At 38.7% G+C, this 23,930-nt stretch overlaps 2 protein-coding genes across 2 annotated transcripts; both read left to right on the top strand.

Annotated features, from left to right (window-relative positions):
• On the top strand, window positions 1-5,974 carry LOC111186154 (synaptopodin-2). Its single transcript, XM_022596430.3, has 2 exons — window positions 1-598; window positions 3,952-5,974. The coding sequence occupies exons 1-2, from the start codon at window positions 402-404 to the stop codon at window positions 4,853-4,855; spliced, it is 1,101 nt and encodes a 366-aa protein (XP_022452138.2). The 5' UTR covers window positions 1-401; the 3' UTR covers window positions 4,856-5,974.
• Window positions 4,684-18,204, top strand: SYNPO2 (synaptopodin 2). The gene is made up of 2 exons (XM_089911294.1): window positions 4,684-4,751; window positions 7,195-18,204. The coding sequence occupies exon 2, from the start codon at window positions 7,311-7,313 to the stop codon at window positions 9,408-9,410; it is 2,100 nt and encodes a 699-aa protein (XP_089767420.1). The 5' UTR covers window positions 4,684-4,751; window positions 7,195-7,310; the 3' UTR covers window positions 9,411-18,204.
• Window positions 18,205-23,930: the final 5,726 nt, after the last annotated feature.

Raw genomic sequence — 23,930 nt, 5'->3', positions numbered from 1 at the left:
TTTGGTGTTCCATCCACCCTGGCAATGAGAAGGGCTTTTAAATTTTATTTTAATGGGAGAAGCCACTTTCTGATTGGATCAAGCTTCACAGTGTGAAATAATTATTTTTAACGTATAATCAGTTTAAACATCTGTCTTCCTCCATTCTTCACTATTCTTTACTTCTGCTTTTCTAGTTCTTTCACCATAGATTTGATTTCCTTTTTTTCTGTTTACTTAAAATGCTATGAATTAAATGTTGACATTATGGTGTATAATAAATTGTGCGTAATGGGTGAAAAGTGTTTAAGATGGACTTATAGGTTAACAGGTAAATTAAAAATCAGGGCTGCTTTTACAGTCTGAAGATCTATTTACCTCTCCCAAGTAGAAATTTCTCAGAGATAGTGGCGCGTTTTTTTATGTTATATAATTCTAACTGTTGCCTCCTTTTTCTCTCCACTCAGATCCGAAGCCAGAGCAAAGCCTCCGGGTCTGGGCTCTGTGAGGGGGATGAAGTGGTTTCTATCAATGGCAGCCCTTGTGCAGACCTCACCCACCCAGAAGTCATCAAGCTCATGGAGAGCATAACAGACTCTCTCCAAATGCTTGTCAAAAGGTAAGAAGATTCGTTGGAATGTATATTTTCTCCCGAAGCTACATGGGAAAGCTATAGCTCCTACTACCATATAAATTGTTATTTATGGGGAAATGAGGGTGCTCCGTAGGTCAGTATAGTTAAACAGAAAAATCATAGTGTTTGATAAATGGCAATTCTAATCAACTGAATTTTCTGGTTAATTGAGAATTAACTTGAAAATTTTGTTTCAAGAACTCTGTTGAAAATCTTAGGTATTTTAGACTACTTCCTTAGGAAGCTCAGTATATTGAACATAATACTTCTAGGTCAAGATTTTTTGGTGGGTCAGGATCACTAAATTAAAATTCCTAGATTCCTACCTAGATTAATTTAAAATGTTTAAATGTCGCAATATTATACTGTATAATATTTATTTGAATAGAAAGAGGATGCCTAGGAGAAGGAAAAGAACCAAGAAACCCTTAAAAGCAGTCCAATTTCTGTTTGCCAGAAAAACCAGTATTTGGATATGGGCAAAAGCTGATGGTTAGTTTTTGGACTATCAATGCAAATCACTTGTCAATTTGATCTCTCCAAATACCACCATCCTCACCTAGTTGCTTAAAAATGCAGAAGTAAACTTTAAACATAAAAACGAAAGAAAACAATGAGGGTGATCACAAAAAACTATAGCATCAACATTTTTACCATGTGCAAATGGCAGTATAGTCCACATTAACTTTGCAAATGAGGCCCTGACCATGGCATCATAATGAATCCACAAAGGAACACTCTGGCTTCCTAGAGAGCAGCCTTCAGAAAGACAAGAGAAGGACTTTTCACACAGAATTTCAAAACCTTCTAGGTTTTGCCTTAACTCTGCAGAAAGACTACGTACAGCATTACCCCTCTGATAGTCATTCAATATGATTCCATTTCTATACAAATGTGAACTCACTTTGGCCAAAATTTTGTGAAAATAAAAGAAATCTAGCATTTGTCTCAGAATCTCCCATCTAAATATTTACCCTTCAAGCCCAGTGTTTAAGCCCCTGGGATCCTACTTATTTATAAAGCTGCCACTTGCTTTTAAAAGGGATCTAACAGGAATGTTGCCAAGTGTAGTCAAGGGTTGGCCATTATTATGCATCAATCTCTGAGGTATCTGAAGTGTTCAATCACACCCAAAATGGGAGAAAAACCTTTTCTAACTCGTTCCCTTGTAGTGCCTTTGCTGATTTAATGAGGCCAGTCTCTTCAGAACACACTTGTAGTCTGAGACATCCCCTACTAGTTTTTGTTTTGATTATGACTGACTACCATTGGGAAAGTCCTTGATGGTTTAAAGTTGAGTCTTAGGTACCTATTTACTTTCAGAAATAAATAGACTCGTTCTCTGCTACTTTTAAGAACTGGAATTATGATTATTGTTATTTTTCCTTTTAAAAAATAAATAAATAATTGACGAGATTCAAAATGGAATCTCAAATTAAAATCAGCCCAAAGGTAATCATCACCACCACCACCACCACCACCACCAATCTGGGTAACTGAACATTGTTTCCTGGAATTAAATATTTCTCTCACTCATGTAACTGTTGTCTATCCCTAGAGGACAAGCGATTTGCTTTTCCTGGACTATTGCCCAGAGATAGCTGGGTCAGACTACCTTAAAAAAATCCTCCTTTAACATTGTCTCTATTACGGTAAATTTCATTTAAATGATTATATATATATACCCATATAATTATGACACATAAATTGTGGAATTGGGTACCTATGTGCCCTGAATGGAAATGAGCATGTTAAGGTATAAAGCTTTAGCCTCTAGTTCTTTTATGATTTTTATTCATGTATAGCTATCCATTTTACCTTGGCTACCAATAAATGTTAACATTTATCTGACCCATTTGCCTGTATTACAGTGGTAAGGCTGGAACGAATTCAAACTTTTCTCTTCTCAGCTTCATAACTGATTGCTAACATAATTCAAAGTGATTTAATCTACTTCCATCTCAAGGCCTTCCTAAATTAAAACTCTCTGGCCTTTTGGTACCCTCAAATTCAGTTGCATACAGTGTATTCATCATTTTCTATAAAAGGAAGATCTAATTTGCTTTCAACATGTTTAAAAAATACTATATTATAATGTTTCTTTTTGGTATTACCAGGAAGCTTTACAGATTATTTGCATAGAGAAAGCTGCATTTCATTTGACTGTTAGTTTGTGTTTTGTTTATTTTTGTTTTGCTAAATGCAGTCAAAAGCAAAGTTAGGAGTAATTATTTTGAATATTAGTCTTAAATTTTACTACAACATAAATTCTAAGGTAAATTCCCTTGAGTAGAATAGAAGTAGGGGCTCACTCCCTTCAATTGATGACCCTGCATTAGTTAGGGTACATTTTGTGAGAAGAAGAAAGGGGCCAAGATAGGCGCTGCTGCTTCTTTAAAAAACTTACAAATGTAAGAAATGAAGGCATCTCCTACAGCTGTTCTGTGAATGATGCTTCTCTTCTAAAAGCAGCTAGAGTTTAAATTAGAGTTTTAGCAAGAAGTTGTTTAACCCTTAACTGACACTGCTTCTTGCAAACCCAAATTTGCAAAACCATCTGGGAATGGTAAAGGTCAAAATCAAAGGACTGTGGTGAACAGCTGTGGGCTCCTTAGCTGAGAGATTAAGGAACAGTTTGACTTCAGAGATCCTATAAGGAAAATGCTCCAAGAGAGCAAGTTCAAGTAGAGAAGGGGAGACATCTCAGATTATAAATACTCCATGACTCAATGATTCATTGCAGCATGGAAAGGATTTCTCTTTACACAAGAGTACTGGGCTGGGGTCCACTTATTACAAAACACATGCTCATTGGAGCTTAAAAAACAGCTTCTATTTCATTCCTTTCAAGAAAGCACAGCCTCTAAAAGAATTACTTGAGTTATCTGTATATTAATATTGCTCTGAAGCTGCTGAATATGTTTATGAGGCTTTATAATGTCCAGACCTAAACTTAGTCAATAAGACATTAAAATGCTTTGTCATATTATAACAAGCATGGCTATTTGAAAACACCCCAATAATTATAGATGAAGGGCATCCATGTAGCTATAACTTGTGCTTTGAAAAAAATAAAAGCTGAATTTAGGATGGATTTCCGTTTCATAACCTTTTGTGAGCATTTTTGCTTTGCTTTAAAAGACAAGTTTATTTGGAAGATCTTTAAATAATAATATAAACATGTTGCCAATTTCTGTTTTCAAATATGTTGCAGTTGACATTTAAGAGGAAATATTTTTACTGTATCCTGTATTAGACATCATAAAAGTGTCAGGAAGTTCTTTGGCAGGTGTAACACACTCTGATTTAACTGTCTGGACTGATTTTTCTGTGTGCAGACCATCCAGTGGAATAAGTGAGACTTTGAACTCTGAAACTGAAAACAAAAACCATGAGCATCTCATCCATGAAGGGTACGTGGAAAGTACCACCCTACAGATTCGACCAGCCACAAAGAGCCAGTACAGGGAGTTCTACATCGCCCAGGTCAAGAGTGGAGCTCCCCTAGCTGAGGACCAAGCAAGTGGTGCTGGTTTTTCTGGGAGCATAAAAGAAGAAACAGGCCTGGCTCCTCACACGTATGACTCTAAAAGTGGACGCTTACCAGAGGAGGTTATCTTAAGGGAGAAGGCAGAAGCGGGGCGGCCAGGCACTGTGGTTGAGCTACAACTGTCCCTTTCACAAGAGAGACACAAGCGCACTAGTGCCCCTGTAGTGGCTCTCCTGGGAACTGAAAAATCTAAGCCTCCTGACCAAGATCCTAATTTACAGCATGACGGGATCGTCCACATAAATTCTGTCCCCACTAATGAGAAAGGGGAGCCTTGTCTGAGGTCCAGCAAGATAATCCAGATCTCCAGTGGCCAAGAGTTGAGAGTGATCCAGGGAAGTGAAGCAGGAGACACCGGGCTGCCCCGAGTGGAAGTGATCTTCGACTGCTCTGATAGGCAGAAGACGGAAGGGAGCAGGCTTCAGGCAGGAAAGGGGTGTGTGGATTCTCCAGTGGAAGGAGGGCAGTCAGAAGCACCTCCTTCTCTGGTATCCTTTGCAGTCTCATCAGAAGGCACAGAGCAGGCAGAAGATCCACGCTCAGAAAGGGATCACAGCAGACCTCACAAGCACAGAGCACGCCACGCACGTAAGTCCTGCCCGGGGGGCCACTGCTGGGCTGTTGGAAGGGGCTTGGGAGATAGGGTATTTTGCTCCTGCTTTGCCTGCGTGAATTTCTTTTTCTTTTGGTAAGATTTTCTTACGTCTCTCATTGGCTTTTTTTTTTTTAATTTATTAATGCACAAAATAACAAACATGAAATTGTGGAAAATACCAATTTCTGAACTGGAAGTAATAAGTTTGAACTTTGTAGTAGATTTAAATGTTTTTAATGCATTTTCTTTTATTCCCAAAGACACAGGAACTGTTAAAGAAAATAATACTGTTAATGTGCCTTTTTGATTTGTCTCAGAATATTGTGATATTTCATGTTAAAATAGCATCTGAGAGTATCTGAAGTCATGTGGACGCTGAGTTTAACTGTCGAAAACTGTTGAGTCTGCTGCTGAGAGGTGTCTTTAAAATACAGTCTCCACCACTGATATTAAAAGCAGATCCTCGTTTTGAAAAAAAATCATTGTGCAGCATGATGATGCTTGCAGAAGTGAGTTTGACGGACAAGGACATGTGGAATACTAAGCAGTTACATGATCCTCTCCGTTTTGTAAGTCTTCACTAGACCACAAAGCGTTTCATCTACCTTCTAGACACAAAAGTCAATCCCCAGGGCCATGTGGAGGCATTTAAATGTCCCCCAACACAAAATATATTTTAAAGTCAAGGCTTTTTACAGTGTTTTGTTTTACCCAGGGGAGCGATTACAGATTGGAGAATGAAGATAAGAATGGCAGTTAGGTCTTATGATTTTTGCTATTTTCTTTCATGTGCTTTTTAGAAACAAATTTGGAATTTCATTTGAGGAGGTAAAAACTGACTGTCAAAGGCACTTGAATGTACGAATGATACACAAAAGTAATGATCTTGGTTATTCAAAGTATATTAAGTCTCCTAACTATTGTTATTCCTTTTAAAGCGTATTTTTAGCATAACCATTTGTAGTTGAATTGGCAAGTGATGTTAATCATTCCTTATACTTTAAGCATCTGTATGCATCTTCACATTTATAGCATATTAAACAAGTGCATTAAGGCAGCACTCACACATATTTTACATGTTGGCAGTGAAGTTAGCAACAACTGTGCAACTGTTACTGTCAATTTAATAGTAAGTTGTATAACACTAGTCAAAAAAGGAATTACATTTAGGAATGACCACACTTTTTACTATATTCTCGAAATAAAATTTGATTACCAGTGAATATCTGTAATTTTGTTATAAAACTATTCTGATTCTATTTTATTTTTGAAAAAGTAACCATTAAGTCTGATTTTTTCCAGTGAAAAATAGAGCTGATTTCCAATCAAAAAAATATTCAAAAAGATTTTCTGAAATTTCCATTTAACTATTTTGAGGAACTCAAAAATTATTTGTGAACCATGCTCATTTATCATGGAACACATGATTATAATTAGCTGGTACTATAAATTAATTTGCCACCAATTTATTTTTTATAACAATAATAATAAAATTAAAAATTGAAATATAGCTTTCCGTTATTTTAAAACTGTCAAGTTCTCATTTTACATGACTTAATTTCCGCATCAGTTTTTACCCACAGTTTAAGGGTCACTAGTAATATAATTTAAAAATTTCCCCAAGATTTACACTTATTCTTGCTGCAACAAAAGTAGTATTATATTTCCAAGATGGTAATACATTTACAAACAAATTTATCTAGACAACTTTGTAGCTAAAATTTCTTAAATGTATTCACAATAATCTTGTATTCTGAATTATTATTACTTATTGATTCGGTACCTTCAATTATTATTCATTCAGTTTTTTGACTTTATATTAATTTAGTAGCTGTGAATGCAAAGACTTTGGGAGAATGGCAAAGTAGAAACAGAAAACTTAAATATTTAAACTTATTACACTGAAACATTTAGGTAAACAATATTTTCTTGTTTCCCCCTCCCACTTTTTAAAAATGCTTGGAAATGTTTTATATCAACATTTTATTTTTTAAATATGGAAATGCAAGGTATGTCCTAACTTGTTTTCAGAAAATATTATGTCCTTAAATTCTTTCCTTTGTAATTTTAATTACATCTGACTAACTGACATTTATTTTCCAGTGTTTATTGTTAAAGTGTAAGGAGCCATACAGAAACAAATTATGAAACATATGTTCTAACCAACATATATAAAATGTATTTATAGGAAAAAATGAAATGGCATATTATATATATACAAATTATATCTGTATTATACCATCATGTATATCATTACAGAAGTATACATTTTAAAAGAAATAAGAAAGAGAAATGAGTTGGATTGTTTCAAAATTCAGTACCCAACTGTAAAAATGTTTTTCTGCATTCATTTTCCCCCAGGAGAGTTGATTTCTGGGTTGCCATGGAGTCTTCCTTGAACTCGCCAACTCAATATAATTTTTGTATTTTCCCTAGGGCTCAGGAGGAGTGAAAGCCTATCAGAAAAGCAGGTGAAAGAAGCAAAATCTAAATGCAAAAGCATTGCCCTCCTTCTGACAGATGCCCCCAACCCCAATTCCAAGGGGGTGTTGATGTTTAAGAAGCGCCGTCGGAGGGCCAGGAAATACACCCTAGTCAGTTACGGGACTGGTGAACTTGATCGAGAGGCAGAGGAGGAGGAGGAAGAAGGCGACAAAGAGGATACATGTGAAGTAGCATTTCTGGGTGCAAGCGAATCTGAGGTGGAGGAAGAGTTGTTGTCTGACACTGACGACAACACACAAGTTGTGAACTTTGACTGGGATTCTGGACTAGTGGACATTGAAAAGAAACTGAACAGAGGGGACAAGATGGAGATGTTGCCAGACACCACAGGCAAGGGGGCCCTCATGTTTGCTAAGAGGAGGGAGAGAATGGATCAGATCACAGCCCAAAAAGAGGAGGAGAGGGTGAGTGGAATGCCAAGCAGAGAACCAGATGCTGCCCAGATGGATGGCCTAAGAACCATGATATCTTACCAAAGGAAGGAAGAAGAATCGGTGAGAGTGCAGAGATCTGCGAGCAAAAGCTACATCGAGGTGAGCCATGGCCTTGGCCATGTGCCCCAACAGAATGGCTTCACTGGGTTGTCCGAGACAGCAGAGGCTCAGAGGATGATCCCTATGAATAGAACGGCCAAACCCTTCCCGGGGTCCGTGAACCAGCCAGCAACCCCCTTCTCTCCAACGCGAAACATGACCAGTCCCATTGCTGACTTTCCTGCTCCTCCACCTTATTCTGCAGTCACACCCCCACCTGAAACCTTCTCCAGAGCAGTGTCAAGTCCGACAGCTGGCCCAGCACAGCCCCCTCCGTGGCCCCAGCCTGGCCCATGGTCCCAGCCAGCCTTTTACGATTCATCTGAACAAATAGCTTCCCGGGATGAAAGGATCGCGGTGCCAGCAAAAAGAACAGGAATATTGCAGGAGGCCAAAAGGAGAAGCACGACAAAACCCATGTTCACTTTTAAAGAGCCCAAAGTAAGCCCAAATCCTGAACTCTTGTCACTTCTTCAAAATTCGGAAGGCAAAAAGGGCACTGGGGCAGGAGGAGATTCCGGACCAGAAGAAGACTACCTCAGTTTAGGAGCAGAGGCTTGTAATTTCATGCAAAGCCCCACTGCAAAACAAAAGACCCCACCTCCTGTCGCTCCAAAGCCTTCTGTCAAGTCCTCATCCTCCCAACCAGTAACTCCAGTTTCTCCAGTCTGGTCGCCAGGAGTGGCTCCAGCCCAACCTCCTGCCTTCCCCACATCCAACCCATCACATGGCACCGTTGTTTCCTCCATCAAAATAGCGCAGCCTTCTTACCCTACTGCCCGGCCTGCTAGTGCTCTGAGCCTGGCTGGTCCCTTCAAAGGACCACAAGCATCGGTAGCCAGTCTGAACTACACTCCCAAACCATCAGCTCCCACACCAACGGTAAACACTGCTCATACCGGCGCAATGGGACCATCCAATGAGCTTCCAGGAATGAGTGGGAAAGGAGCCCAGCTCTTTGCTAAAAGGCAGTCGAGGATGAAAAAGTACGTGGTAGATTCAGACACCGTGCAGGCCCATGCTGCCCGTGCTCAGTCTCCCACTCCATCTCTCCCGGCCGGCTGGAAGTACTCCTCCAATGTCCGAGCACCTCCTCCTGTGGCCTACAATCCCATCCACTCCCCCTCCTACCCACTGGCTGCTGTCAAGTCCCAGCCATCAGCCCCACAGGCCTCCAAAACAAGCAAGAAAAAGGGCAAGAAACCCCTTAATGCTTTGGATGTCATGAAGCACCAACCTTATCAGCTAAATGCATCCTTGTTTACTTTCCAACCTCCAGATGCAAAGTATGGCCTCCCTGCAAAGTCATCAGTCAAGGTCAGTTCACTGCCAGCCATGAAGCAAGCTATTCCTCCTCGGCCAGTGAATGCTGGCTCGCCCACTAATGTGCAGGCCTCGTCTGTGTACTCAGTGCCAGCCTATAGCTCTCAGCCTTCCTTCTTTGCCGAGGCCACCTCACCAGTAAGCGCCTCCCCAGTGCCCGTGGCCATTCCCACCTCTCCAAAGCAAGAATCAGCCTCGACATCTTACTTTGTGGCACCAAGGCCGAAGTTCTCAGCAAAGAAAAGTGGTGTCACAGTTCAGGTGTGGAAACCATCTGTTGCGGAAGAGTAATCTTGTAGCTGAAGCTGAGTGTCCACTTTGCTTGAAACGAATTGTTTGCAGTGTTACTTGAGTCCCTGAGAATGCCTAGCAAGTCCTCAACTTAATTTAATTTCAGATGTCACCTCCCAATCTGGGTCCAAGGAGAATATTTTTAATGAGTCAAAAATCTAACTCAGATTGACTTAAAACATATTTATCTTCTTTGCACACTTAAAAAGTCTGGGAGCACCCCTAAATAGACATGGGCCATTATATTAAGTAAGCAGATCCTTAGGGTTTATGCTTTAGCCACAAAAGAACAGTGATCAGTGTTATCAACATTAGGACACAGTCTTTATGTAACATAACAGCTGTGTTCCTACAGTGAAAAGGTTCAAATGTAGTGAAAACATAACATGTATTGACGGACATTTCCTTTTTAAGTAGTGCTTTATCTCTATTACTAGTATTAAAGGATAAGAAATTTATCGAGGACAGGGATCAGCTCTGGTCTGTCAACCTCAGCCACCTGTTTGATGTTGCAGAGAAGGTACCTTGGGGACTGTTGGAATGTACATAGTTTAGTAAGGTAGGTAAGAAAGAGGGGATTAATAATTACAGAGTACTTATTATGTACTAGGCTCCTTGCCAGATGTTTTACATATATTAGCTCATTTCAGAAGACTTCTTTAAAGTAAACTGGATAGGTAAGAAGGATAATTATCCTTAGAGATTGATTCCCATCCTCTCTCCCCAGTTACCTAAGAAATTGAGTACATCTCCAATTGCCCATGAAGGCATAAGTTTGTTTTCCTCGCTGAGGCAAGTGGTAGAGTACAGTAAAATGGAGTAACATATAAAAAGGTGAGCAGGCTGCAGCTAAAGGTACATATGGCTATTGTTTTCCTTTGGGAAATCACATGATTGGGGCATGAAGGGTTACTGATTCCAGGGCCTGATTGTGAAGCACAAGTAATCCCATGTGTGTGGAGGCCGTAGGGTGAGAACTCACAATTATTTGCATCATTTCTGAGTGATGTCACAAATTTTTTTTCTTGTGTTTGTTTTGCTTTCTGACGACTGCTTCTCCCACTGTTCCTTGCAATTCTATTCTTGCACCTTCACTTTATTATTTATATCTGATGGACCAGGAGGATTCAGACAAGGTTACCTTTAAATTTGGATTGGTCATACACCATGCCATCATCCAGCTGGCTCTGAAGTTAATAATGTTACTGACAGTAAACCTGAAGAACTTTCTCATATCTATTTTAAGTCCAAGTCTGACCAACCATGGAAAATATTCAACATGAATTAATGTAGAGAACCACAAAGCACTTTTTTTTTTTTTTTTTTTTGCGGTACGCAGGCCTCTCACTGTTGTGGCCTCCCGTTGCGGAGCACAGGCTCTGGATGCGCAGGCTCAGTGGCCATGGCTCACGGGGCCAGCCGCTCCGCGGCATGTGGGATCTTCCCAGACCGGGGCACGAACCCATGTCCCCTGCATCGGCAGGCGGACTCTCAGCCACTGCGCCACCAGGGAAGCCCCACAAAGCATTTTTGACAGCTCCAAGGAAAACCATCTACTTGATACAAGAGATATGTCTAGAGACCTCTCATAAAAGCTTGCTTGGTGTGAGGGTACATGGTACCATTTTAATCCTCTGAAAATATCTGTATTCCTGTTCTTTTTCTGCTGTCACTGTCAATCTGCTATATTTTCACTACCCTATTAAAATATTACTTTCTTCTTTAATCTGTTCAATGTATTAAAAAAAAATACTTCCCTGTATGAGCTGTTCTGACCTAAGTCATTTCTCTGATATTTCTCTTATATTGCTTCCCAAACATCTGAATTTCTTTTCTGTGAACATTTCCATTTCTCTGTACATTGTAAAACTGCAAGCTGTAGGTATTTGTATGACATAACACAGAGGAGAATTAAGTCAGCTACAGAACAATGGGGCTTATTCTTCTGCTTTTTCTCTGCAAAATCTTCCATTGCTTTTGGTGGCAATTTATGTAGAGGTTAGAACCACAGGATGTAGCTTGGCCTCTTATTTGCCTTTTTGGGAAATCAATTAGGAAGATTCATACAGGATAAAGGAAAAAGCAATCTATCCATTATATAAGGCTATTGTTTGTATTACTTGTTCTTTGCAAAGGAAGTCTGTTGAATGCTGTGCATTTTGCATTCTTTTCTAATAGAACAACCAAAAAAGGCATCTTAAGGTGAAGCAGGAAAGGAGATCATTTTTGTAACTTTGCATTCTTAACATAGCATTTAAAGAACGGCATGAATTAGAGGGAAGAAAATGGAACACAAAGTAGTCAATTTGAGATCACTGGTTCAACAGTAGCCTAGAATGGTAATGACCCACAAGTATTTACAGTTGTCCAGTGGTTTGTGGTATATAGGAATGAGAAGTGTTTGGGGTCCATTTCCTGTTGGACAGGTGGCCATCTTATCAGAGCCACTGTTTGGAGTTGATGACTAAAGACACAACTAACATGACTGAGACGTCATGGGGTTCCCAAAAAGCTTCTAAGAAGCATGTCAGGCATGCACTAAAAGCATCCACAGCTTCGACTGGGAGCTGGTAGCACAGATCTCATCTGGAACCATACAGTCCCAAATGGTGGAAAAGGCATGGGAATCCTCCAAAATTGTATCCACAGCAGAGTCTAACCTCACCCTGAGAGATGGGGGCTGGGAGGGAGAAGGACTGAGCTAGCTCCCTGGAGAAGCAGGGATTTATTTGCCTCTTCTCCCCAGCCGGGTAGTCCCGTGGGAGCTTGCAAGCAGAATAAGCTGGGTGTACCACCTTTCAGGTTGGAGTTCTGGAAATGATGTCAGTGCAGCAGGTGGGAGACTTAGGACTCATGACCTCAGCTTCCCTCCCACTGGGCACCCTTTGAATTCGGGGTGTTGGCTTTGTTGTGGTGGCAGGTATTCGGATTGGTTGCTTGGCTAGTTTGAGGGTATGGGGAGGCAGTTTTTGTTTAGTTTAGGACCTTGCCTTTATCTTTGTCCTTTGTTAGCTTAATTTCTAGGTACAGCACCCCACCCATGAAGTCCAGTTGTCATCGTCAACACAATAGCAATGATCATTTACTGAGTGCTTGTGTTATGATAGGTGCCTTATATACATTATCCTAAGGAATCCACTGCATGGTTAATAGGCATTGGTATATAAAATAAAATGTAATCACAGTCACTCACTTACTGTAGGACCTTATGCAAATTTCTTTCCACCAGTGTCCCCTTAGTGATGTTTCAAACCTCTCTTCCTGGAATGTTGTGCCATAGTGAATGTGAACAACACTAGATATACTAGGAAGAAAGGTGCTATGTAAATGTAAGTATACATATTCCTCTCAGTCTTATAGGAGGGCAGATTGAATCACAGAACTGGTAAGATTGAGAATCTGAGCACTGCCACTTTGATCTTAGAAGTTACAGTCTTATTTCTAATATTTCAATAATAAACACATTCTGCTTTGAGAGAGGAAAATCACACTGTTCTGCATTTTGACTATTCATTGATAGTATAAAGCATACATTTTTAGGAATATGTTTTATAAGACACATTGGGGCTGTCATTCTGGAACATGTAAAATTTTGTACTTCAAAATATATCTAGCACGATTGTTAATGATTACATGTACCTCATTTAATCTTCACAAGAAGCAACTCATTTTAACCACAGGAAAACTGACTGAGTTACAGTAGTTCTTGAGAGTAAGCCAGGATTCTTTAACTCTTCTAGATAGTGCTGACCCCTTTCAAAAAGTGGGTTTCATAGGGCAACTGAGTATTATCACACAGTTGAATTCTAGCCTGGCCACAAGAGTCGCATCTGAGATGTCAAGAACAAATGATCTGCATTTAAAGGGAGTGGACTAAGTGATGTGGGGCCATTGTTTTGTTTACAGTTACTAGCTTAAAAAATTTTGAAGGCTCTTTGCTGCTGACAGGCATATCAAACACTCAGAATGCAGCACTTTCACAGACGTTTCTTGAGAGCACAAGACACATGGCTGTTAGTGTCTGAGTTTGGATTTAATCTTTCAAACAGAAGTCCCTTGCTGTGTATCATTTCATCCAGTTACAAATTCGAGAACCTGCAAGCACCCAAATTCAAAGAGTGAATTCCTGAAATCCATTGCTATTTTATGAGTCATCACTGGCCTGGCAGGAAGGGTATTTGAAGTCATGGTCATCAAAAAGAGGTGATTGTTTTCTGAAAAGCTAAACGCTTAAAATGCTTCCAGAGGGAAGCAGTGGGCTGTGTTCTCATTCCCTCCTAAAATCACAGTTGTTGAGTTTGTTTTAAAAATTGTTAAAAGTTCATGAGAAAAATATGTAAATTCTAAGAGCCAACATTATATTCCCAGAAGCACTGACCCTTGCTGGTCTCATGTCCCCTTATCACTGGACTCTGGGGGACACAAAGACTCGTGTAACACTTCAGTGCCGCTGAGTTTGTCAACAAGTATTCTGGGAAAAAGCAGAAATGAATTCTTCTCTAGACTTCCCACCAGGATTGGCCAAAGGCCATAAAGCAAGCTAGTAAATTCCCACAGGACCCAAACACCAGGCAAAATTGCTAAAAGAGGCCAGTCTGAGTTTAAAAAAAGGAAAAAAATTACAGGCCATCCTGTGGTGCATCAGACCAATAAAAACCAGAAGCCCCCAAATCAGACTATTCTTTCCTTGATGTTATCAGGTACAGCCAATTTCTTAAATTAAAAAAAAAAAAATTTAATGTTTCTATGGTATGTATATTTGTACACTAAATTACCATTTGGCACTTGGAAATCATAGACCTTACTACTCAGAAGCAATGGAGTGAAGAGAAATTTAATTTTAAAATATCAAATCCTGTCAGATTCCTGATTTTATCAGAGCTATGCCAGCTAATAAAGTATTTCTCAAGTACAAAAAAAAGTTAGACTTCTACAGGGTCCTATAGTTTAAATAATTGTTTGTTATTGATACACAGAATTTCTTAAATTTTCATTTTTTGGTTCTAAATGTAAAGTTCCTCATGTGTATCTCTGTTTATACCTCATTCTTGACACATTTATCTAAATTATGTGTGTGTTATGACTGGTAAGATATACATTCAGAGTCCTAATAAAAATAATCACAAGGACCTACTTTCCAGCCTACCCTTCTTCCTCTACCTGATAATAATAATAGTATTTAAAATAATAACATTCCAATATACCATGGAGGAATCCTGCTTTCACAGCCCCTACTTCTTGAGCTCCTTGATAATTATTAATGGTTGTTCATGGAAAACAAGCAAACAAACATAGACTTGCAATTAGCTCTAAGTTGAAAAGAAATGCACATTTTAGGTATAAACTGAGAAAATTTTTCTTCTTGCAAGTAAATATCAAAAAGCAAAAGTGTTTTTTTTTGTTCTTCAGGAGACATTTTAGAAGTCAGGGAGGCTCTTTGGTATCTTTATTTAGTGGAATGATCTGTTTTCAAGACCACCCAAAGGCCCTGAGTCGAGATTACCGTCTCAGTTAGGATGACATGGGTGGGGATGGAAGCTGTGGCAGCCATTTAAACAAGCTCATGAGGTCTAAGGAAAAGACAGAAGGTAGGGTGGGGGGGTTGATGTATTAAGTTTCTACTAAAAGCCAGGAACAATGTTAATACTTTACATAAATTATAACAATAACTAACACTAACTGAGCACAAACTCTGGGCCCTGAATTGTGCCAAGTATCTTCATAGATTCTTTTTTTTTTAAATGGATATATAATTGACATATAACATCACATTAGTTTCAGGTGTACAATAATGATTTGATACTAGTATATACTGCAAATTGATCATCACAATAGATCTAATTAACATCACACATAGTTACAAATTTCTTTTTCTTGTGAGAAGAACTTTTAAAATCTACTCTCTTAGCAACTTTCAAATATACAATACAGTATTGTTAACTATAGTCACCATGCTGTACATTACATCCCCAGAACTTATTTCTGATAACCTCAAGTTTGTACCTTTAACCACCTTCACCCATTTTGCCCACCCACACCTCCACCCCTCTGGCAACCACCATAGATTATCTTTTTAAATCAGTAGTCCTTATGAGATAGGTACCATCATAATCCTCAGTGTATAGATTATAGATGGGATTCTGAGGCACAAAGAGGCTGAATATCTTGCCCAAGATCACATAGCGTTAAGTAGTGGACCCTGGATTTGGTCTGGACCTACACCCTTAACCAATTACACTGTGATCTCATTTACTCCTCAGAATTACCCTGAACATGAAGGTATTATTATTATTTCCATTTTGTAGATGAGGTATCTGAAGCCCAGAGAGGCTAACCAACTTGTCCGGCAATCACTAAGCTTATAAAGTAGTGGACTAGGGTTGGACTTACATACTTATCTGACATCAAAGTCCAGGCTCTCCCTTCAGTACCACAAGATTTCCACAGTCTCATTAGACCCCAGAATCCCACTCTCTGAGACCTGTTAATTATGTGTTCAGCAAACCATGCACCAAGAGCCTACTCTACATATGCTTAATGGATGGCTTTGACCACTTGAGAGACATTAGAAAGGACCCTACTATCATAAGATTGCTCATAAAATCAGATGCTATGATAATATGTTGGAAGTGAAAACCAGTCTCTGAAAAATAAGCATCTGTTTTATAAGTAGAAATGATGGATTTGACAGTGATTTTGTATGAGTTCCCAAAATTCTTTCACTTATATCAGGGTGAAAAGGTGATATTCATGGGCTGGGGGCGGTGAGGAATGTCATTAAAAAAAAATAAAGCAAAATCAAAGGTTCTACATAAAAGAAAGTACTCCCCTTGGCTTCATGCCTTTCCCACTAAAAGTAATTCAGGGAACTTGCTTATCATAGTGAATCAGCACCCAGCTTGGTTTGCTACTAAACCAATAATAACTTGAGACATTTCAACAGGAATAAGTCTACACAGAATAATGCTGAGAGAATCACAGTTTTCAGTGTTTCAAAATATATCAAAAAAGTAGTCGTCACTGGAATCTTAGAGTTCCATGAAGTGTCTCCTGGCTGAGCTAGCATTCATCCTGGATATGGATGAGGCAGCAAACCCTTCCTGCTGCAATGTCCTCAGTGGAAGGTTTCTCGACAGGTATTTCTGTTGAAAAGTTCCCAGAGAGGACATTTTTATACCTTATGTTTTTTCCAGTAGTTTTTTGTTTTGTTCTGTTTGCTTTAAACTATGTCTCATTGTCATTTTGGAAACATCTCCTAAAGAACTACTGTAATGGATTCTAAATGTGGGTATGAACATTCTCGTCACTAACTTCAAGGAGAGAAGATGTGAACTTCTGAGTTAATTGTAAAAAACCCTCATTATATTTGCAGAGCTTTACTGCCTTAATTTAAAATCATAGATCCACTAATACAGTGATAATTACGAGGACTTACTATATGCTAGGTGCCATTCTAAAGACTTAACAAATTTTAACTTTTTTAGTCATCACAAAATGACTAGTGTATGAAGAAGGTACTATTATCATTCTACTTTACAGATGAGAAAATACAGTAAAGAAAAGTTAAGAAACTTGTCTAAAGTGATGGGGCTAAGACTCAAGACCCAACAGTCAGACTCCAGAGCTATTCTCTAATCACAAGGCTACATTACCTCACTTGATCACAAGACAAAGGTCACATATGAAAGGAATTGCCCATCAGAGGTGATAAGCTATACCTGTCTCAGGAATAACTCAAAAGTTACTTTATACCTTCCAAATCAAAGAAAGAAATGTTCAAAAAACTTCTTAGAGTTTGGTAGCCCCAAATGATAGACACTTGTGAACAGGTACAAGGGGAGGGAGAAAGGTGTCGTTTTTATTTCTACCAGCCTATTTGCTTCTAACTCAAATGGTAGGGGGAAGTCTAACATTTTGCTAGTTCCATTGAGTGAATACCCATGATGTGTTTGACTAAATTCCTCAAACACCCACTTCAAGCCATCATATATTACTATAGCTGTGCTAATTTACACCAGGTAAATTAAGGAAAAAAAGAATAGTGATGAGAAATTCCTCAAATTTTAGTAACAATAATGCAGAAAAATGTTCCTGCAAATATTTAAATTAAAAAATAAATAAATTAAAGCAATGATTTTGATTTAGGGGAAGCATAAGGTAACCTTTTTTTAAATGAAATTCACCTATGATTACATGAGATAATGCACATAAACACCAAGTACACAGAGACAACATTTTGTAGTGGGTAAGCGTGTGGACTTGGGCCAAAATGCCTGCAGCTGAATCCCAGGCTGCCTCTTGCTTGTTGGGAGACATTAGGCAAACGATTCAGCTTCTCTGTGTCTCAGTACTCTCTGCTATGTAATGGAGAAAATAATAGGTGTACCTCACGATTTGTGAAGATTAAACAAACCAATATGTGCGATGGGTATAAAACAGTGCCTGGTGCATAGAAAGCATTCAACATATGTTAGCTCTTAATATTCTTATAAAGGGCACTCAATAAACAATAGCTACTATTTCATAAACTACCAAGGAGGGAAACACACACAATGATTAAAAAAGTTCTTTTGTTTTCTCTGTTAATATGAATCCCAGTTTAAGGGATCTAAGAGAACTAAAATAGAAAAAGCAGCAGCAGTGTCTGTGTAAACCTCATATTGACATGAAGAATAATATATCCCCAGGAGTCTTTTACTGAGACATCTTTGTTTCTTCTCTACTGTTTTCTTTTTACTGAAGTTTTATTTTTCTATATTCCTCTGTATTCAGCCTATTGGTCAATTTTTTTCTCTTTTGTCTTCATCTATTGTACTAGCATTGTTGTAGTGGTATACAAAGATGAGACCAGGATTCAAAAAGACTGGTACAGTATTTTTTAAAAAAGAAACTTAATATCAGCTTTGAGACTCACTATAAAGGGACTGTGATAAATTCAAAGTACCAATATTAAAGAAAATAAGTGTGGTGTATTTAGCAATATAGAGAGAATTCTTAGGGGAAATGCTTGTAAATGAAATATATTCTCAAAATAGAATAGCTGGTACCCTGAGCAAGGTTCTAGTAGGATAGTTGAAGCTTAACTAGGCCTATCACACAGAAAGTGGAACAGTTGGCAACCCAATCCCTGAAGCTACCCCAATTCAGGCCTGCAACAGTTGGGGCTCTGAGAGAACCTGGCTGGCCTCTGACGATGCAGCAGGCAGCTGTTCTTATCCCTCCTCCTCAACACTGTCCCAGGATGAAGGGTCAGCAACCTGGTCTTTTTAGAGTAATTGACCCCCTTGCCTGAGAAGCGTGATCAGTTTCCGAAACCAGAAAGAGTGAAACCTCGGTCTGAACAGGGCAAACTCCCAGCTCACAGCGCAAGTGATGAAAAACAATTCTCAGAAGCTGAATGACTGATGTAGGGAGGAACTTAAAATTCCAGCTGCCTTTCAAACACAGGGAATTTATGTGGGTTTTCTGGTACTTCTAGAATTCTTCTGAGTCAGAAGCAGAAGTTAGGACGATCTTGAAGAGAGAAAAATCACAACAAGATGAGATTCTGAAAACTTCATCTGAATCTAAAATTGCTTTAGTTTCAAATACAGTTAAATTGACTTAGTTAAGTTTTCCTTTTGTGGAGTTTAATTACACTTTTTCTTAAAAAGTAAAAAACAACTAGGTTTCTTTCTTACATGGCATTAGTTCTTTTTTCTGCTAGCATATCTCAGTTTGATAAAGAAGTATTCACAAAACCATCCTCTAGAGCTAAAAATCACTAAGGAATTGGCTGGACTGATATAAATAAAATGATAATTTAAAGTATCATACCAACCCTTTCACAGTTGGAAGTTTCTTTCTTGTTTTAATCACACTCAGAATTTATTGATGGTCTGGCCCACTGGACTACTTGTTGATGCTTATCAGATGGTGCCACTTATAATCCTTCATATAAACTCAATATGGGCTAAATAGATTTTGAATTCTACATTATGAAATGTCCAGCAAAATGTCACAATTCATTTCAGGTGGTATTACTGAAATTAAGAGCAAAACAAAATATATCTCTTAGAACTTTTAATTTTAGTTTTTCACTTCAGTTCACCAACTAGTTCCTTTATATACAGTGTTTTAGTGTGAGCAAACTATTGCCTTCACAGTATTATTATTATTTTTTTGGCTTCACAGTATTCTAATATGCAGTTTTCCAACTTTTGTTCCCAGGGAAAAATTAAGATTCCCCTTGCCCCAGGGAAATTATGATTCTAGTAGCCCCTGGATGGGGCCCAGGAATTTGTTTTTGTAACATATACCCCAGGTGATTCTGATGGTAATGGGCTGTGAACCTCACTTTGAAAACCAGTTTTCTGACACACAAAACACTGAAATCAACTTTATTCTTTAAAACCCATCAATAGTTTTCTAGTTCATTCAGTCCGGGACAGCCAGACTTGTAAACGGCACCTGCTTTCAAATGCTCTTGATGCCTTGTCTGAAGGGAACAGGCCCTGAAGTGCTGATCTTGACAGCTTTATTCTAAAAGCCCAGGAGGTGGCAGCAAACTCTCTTCCCGCTCAGAGAGTGCTTCACAGGCAACCATTCTAAAGTGTGTTGCAAATAATTTGCTTTGAACAGTCTTTTAAATTTGTTTTTTAAATAGAAGAATAAAGAGGGCCTTGAGATGTGATTTTATCTGACCCCCTGCTTCTAATCAAGTCTGAGAATAAATATTTCTAGGAATAGAATGATACAATTTTATCATCTAGAGAAGCGACTGTACAAAGTTCCCTGGCTGATTTTTCTTATCTCTGGGCAAAGGGATTGTATGACTTCCCTTGGCCGTAGGGCAGTAGAGTCTCTTATCTCCAATCAAAAATGTTCTTACTAATAACTGAAATCTCTCTGGCAGTAATCAAAACATTCTTATTTTGGGATCTAGACTAAAGGAGAATTTTGAAGCACTTTGAATGCTAATTAGCTTTTTAAAATGGAAACAAGTATGATTGTAAAATCTTCAAAACTAAAAAGAAGTTCATGTGCTTTATGGATCACAGGGAAAGATCCCAATATTTTTGTTTAACCTTAACATTAAGACAATCAAATTGTGTGCTGGACTGACAAAATGCAAAGTCAGTCAAGAGGCTGCTTAAACATTAGAAGAGTGAACAGAACAAAGGGACAGGTAAGGCCCACTGAGTAGCAGCTTTGATCCTAACAGGAGTATTGTTTTCAGGCCTTTGACGCACTAAAGTTTATTTCTAAAACAAAAAGGATGGTGATGTGTCTGGAAGTTCTGTAATATGAGATATATGCTTGTACATTTACCAGTGGGAGGAGAAAAGACTAAAAAGGAGGTAGGAGAGCTGGATATTTGAGGAACTTTGGTATGGATGAGAGAGTAAAGGTCTCCATTGTGAAAAAGAAAAACAGGACTAGTGAATGGAAGTTACAAGACAGTAAATTTCAGTTTAACTTAAGAAAACTTCAAAAACTTGTGGGGAAGGAATGGAGAAGGAACTAACTAACATATGTGTTAGACATATAAAATGTGTTAAGGGTCTTAATCCATGTATTTAATTTTCACAACGACCTTATTTGGTGGAAATTATCCTCATTTTTTTTTTTTAATTGATAAGGAAACTGAAGCTCAGAGAGCTTAAGAAAATTGCCCAAAGTCACCCAGTCAGTAAGGTGGCAGACTCACCAGCTGAATCCAAGTCTATCTGTTTTCATAGCCTGTGATTTTTCCATTGCAATGCCTATCAGGGGTGTTATAAAAGGAACTCCTATACCTCATGGAAGCTTGATTGCAGGATCTCTAAAATGCGTTCCATCTCTAAGATTTTATAATTCTCTATATAAATAGCTCCTTAAAAACATTTGGGTTTTAAGTGTTGTGAGAATTTTGATGCAGTTCAATGCTTTTTAAAAACCAAGGTCTGTTTAAAACCCGACAAGACAAAATTTGTTTGTTCCTTACCACTTTAATTCCAGAATATTTGAAGAAAAAATCTTAAAGACATCATTTTTCTAATGAGACAAAAATCAGAGCTTAGGAGGTTAGAGAATAATTTTTCTTTCCTTGAAGCCCTGACCAGAAGATTTGCTTTGGTTCCAGTGTCTGTAAAGTGTGACTATAATTCCTCCTGTCTATTCTCGACACACGCAGATACTTCCTGAGAATGGAGAGCATTCTGAAACTCAGAGACACCTCTAGTCCTAGGGCAGCCATTGGGCACACTGGAGTAAAGTAAGAAAAGGGCTTGCAATTCTGTAAAGCAGAACTTCTGCTATTCTTTGCTTATCATTTCACCTGAATCACTAGATCTCCATCCTTTGCTCTTAAAATGCACATGTTCCATTTTATGAAATTACGTCAAACATATCATGCATTCATACAAAAAGCAATTTTTTACAAAGAACCATTTAGTATTTACCTTCTTTGCTTTCACTATTCAACCTCTGTTTTGTTGTCTTTTTTTTTTTTTTCCAAACTTCTGTGATATTCTACCTACCACTGTCAACCACGGGCAAAGTGAAAATCCTGTTTTGTGAATGGTGCATAGATGTTTAATTATCAGTGTATCATGGGGATGCATTGCATTGTCAGACTTCATTTTGTCTCATCTAGACTTCATTTTTTTTGCAAAAAATGTACTGGTCTAGACAACTAGTTGTAACATCAGAGTTGGATTTCATCTGGGACTATCTGACCCACAGTGAGAAATTGTAAGAGTTGCTCCCCCTACCCACACCTCCTTCAGGCTCTTTAAATGAAGGAATTGGGAGATAAATTTCCTCCCAGCTAAAACACACAAAAGCTCTAGCCTAGGTCACTAGCATATGTGATTCCAGGTAGTCAATCATCGCTGACCTATTAATTATATTTTAAAAAGGACTTATCCTCATTAGATTTACCAATATTGAGAGATGCAAGATTAAGGACAAGAATGGAATGGGAAAACAACCATCAACTGGAAAATCTGAATACCACTATCAGAAAGTGTCTCATAATATTTACAAAACAGATCAAAACAGATTTGAGAGGAAATTTTGACTGGTATAAGTAAGGAATCTTTTTACAAACAGATAAGCTCTGGACATTGTTTTTCCATCCCTTCCCCAGCATTTTTCTTTTCTTTAATGGATAGTTGCTTAAGAACTTCAAACATACATCTTACTGAAGGATCTCTTCTCTTCTCTCAATCTCAAATGTATATTTATGATGGCCTAAACATGTTAATACCTCCAGAAGAATTTACCTTTCATATTAGGCTAAGACTATACAACCAAAGTGGCTTAGAGGGTTGATGAAGTGTTAGTTAGTTCATAAGGCTTTTGTTAATTCGTCTATGCATTTGTATGAATCAATACTGAAAGTGAAACAATTGTTTAGCAAGTGGATAGTCAATAGCTACCTAACATCATATCAAAATGAAGGTAAACTTGGTAATGAGGAGTGGTCAGGGAAATAATAAGGAATGAGATCTTTTGAATAAATGAGTGGCCCACATAGAAAAATTTGCTGTAGTATTAATATGCAATATTATGTCTAGATAATTACATACTGCCATTTTATAAGTGCATTAAGAAAACTATGCCAATAGGAAAAGCTGTAATAACTAATGTCAAGGGCAAAATTAAATATTTGCTCTCTAGGGGTTCCCTGGTGGCGCAGTGGTTGAGAGTTCACCTGCCGATGCAGGGGACACGGGTTCGTGCACCGGTCCGGGAAGACCCCACATGCAGCGGAGCGGCTAGGCCCGTGAGCCATGGCCGCTGAGCCTGCGCGTCCGGAGCCTGTGCTCCGCAACGGGAGAGGCCACAACAGTGAGAGGCCCGCGTACAGCAAAAAAAAAAAAAAATTTGCTCTCTAATTTTGAAAGTTTGATAAGTAGACAAGCATCCTAATACCTTATGAGACATCCCCTTGAACCATTAATGGAACTACATTTATACCTGGGATTAGTATCTTCAAGTAAAGTAAATGCTTCCTAATTTTGAAGAAATGTACCTGGGGCACTTCTGATAAAAGATGTTTCTGTATTTCGCATTTGCATTTGAAAAGCACACCATCAGGACTATCACTGTACACTCTGCTTTAATCTATTTTACCCCTTAGTGGTCTTTTTTTTTAGTTGTTTATTTTTGGATAGTTTTGGGTCTTCGTTGCTGTGCATGGGCTTTCTCTAGTTGCGGCGAGCGGGGGCCACTCTGCTGCGGTGCGCGGGCTTCTCATTGCGGTGGCTTCTCCTGTTGCAGAGCACGTGCTCTAGGGCACGTGGGCTTCAGTAGTTGTGATGCGCAGACTCAGTAGTTGTGGCTCGTGGGGTCTAGAGTGCAGGATCAGTAGTTGTGGCGCACGGGCTTAGTTGCTCCATGGAATGTGGGATCTTCCTGGACTAGGGCTTGAACACTTGTCCCCTGAATTGGCAGGATTCTTAACCACTGCGTCACCAGGGAAGCCCCCCTTAGTGGTCTTTTATCTCTTCATTTGAAAAACCATCATTCACTTGAAACTCCCACTTACTTTAT

Source organism: Delphinapterus leucas, chromosome 5 (genome assembly GCF_059928025.1).
Source record: "Delphinapterus leucas isolate spDelLeu-1000000601 "Yukka" chromosome 5, BTC_Dleu_Yukka2, whole genome shotgun sequence".
Taxonomy (NCBI): domain Eukaryota; kingdom Metazoa; phylum Chordata; class Mammalia; order Artiodactyla; family Monodontidae; genus Delphinapterus; species Delphinapterus leucas.
Note: the sequence above shows the minus strand (reverse complement) of the source record. Positions and strands in the feature narration are given on the sequence as shown.

Bases quoted from the DNA above. Each gene is read 5' to 3' on its own strand.
- LOC111186154 (XM_022596430.3), top strand. From the start codon at position 402: ATGTTATATAATTCTAACTGTTGCCTCCTTTTTCTCTCCACTCAGATC. The intron at 599-3,951 runs GTAAGAAGATTC...TTCTGTGTGCAG, and splicing joins CTCCAAATGCTTGTCAAAAG to ACCATCCAGTGGAATAAGTG.
- SYNPO2 (XM_089911294.1), top strand. From the start codon at position 7,311: ATGTTTAAGAAGCGCCGTCGGAGGGCCAGGAAATACACCCTAGTCAGT.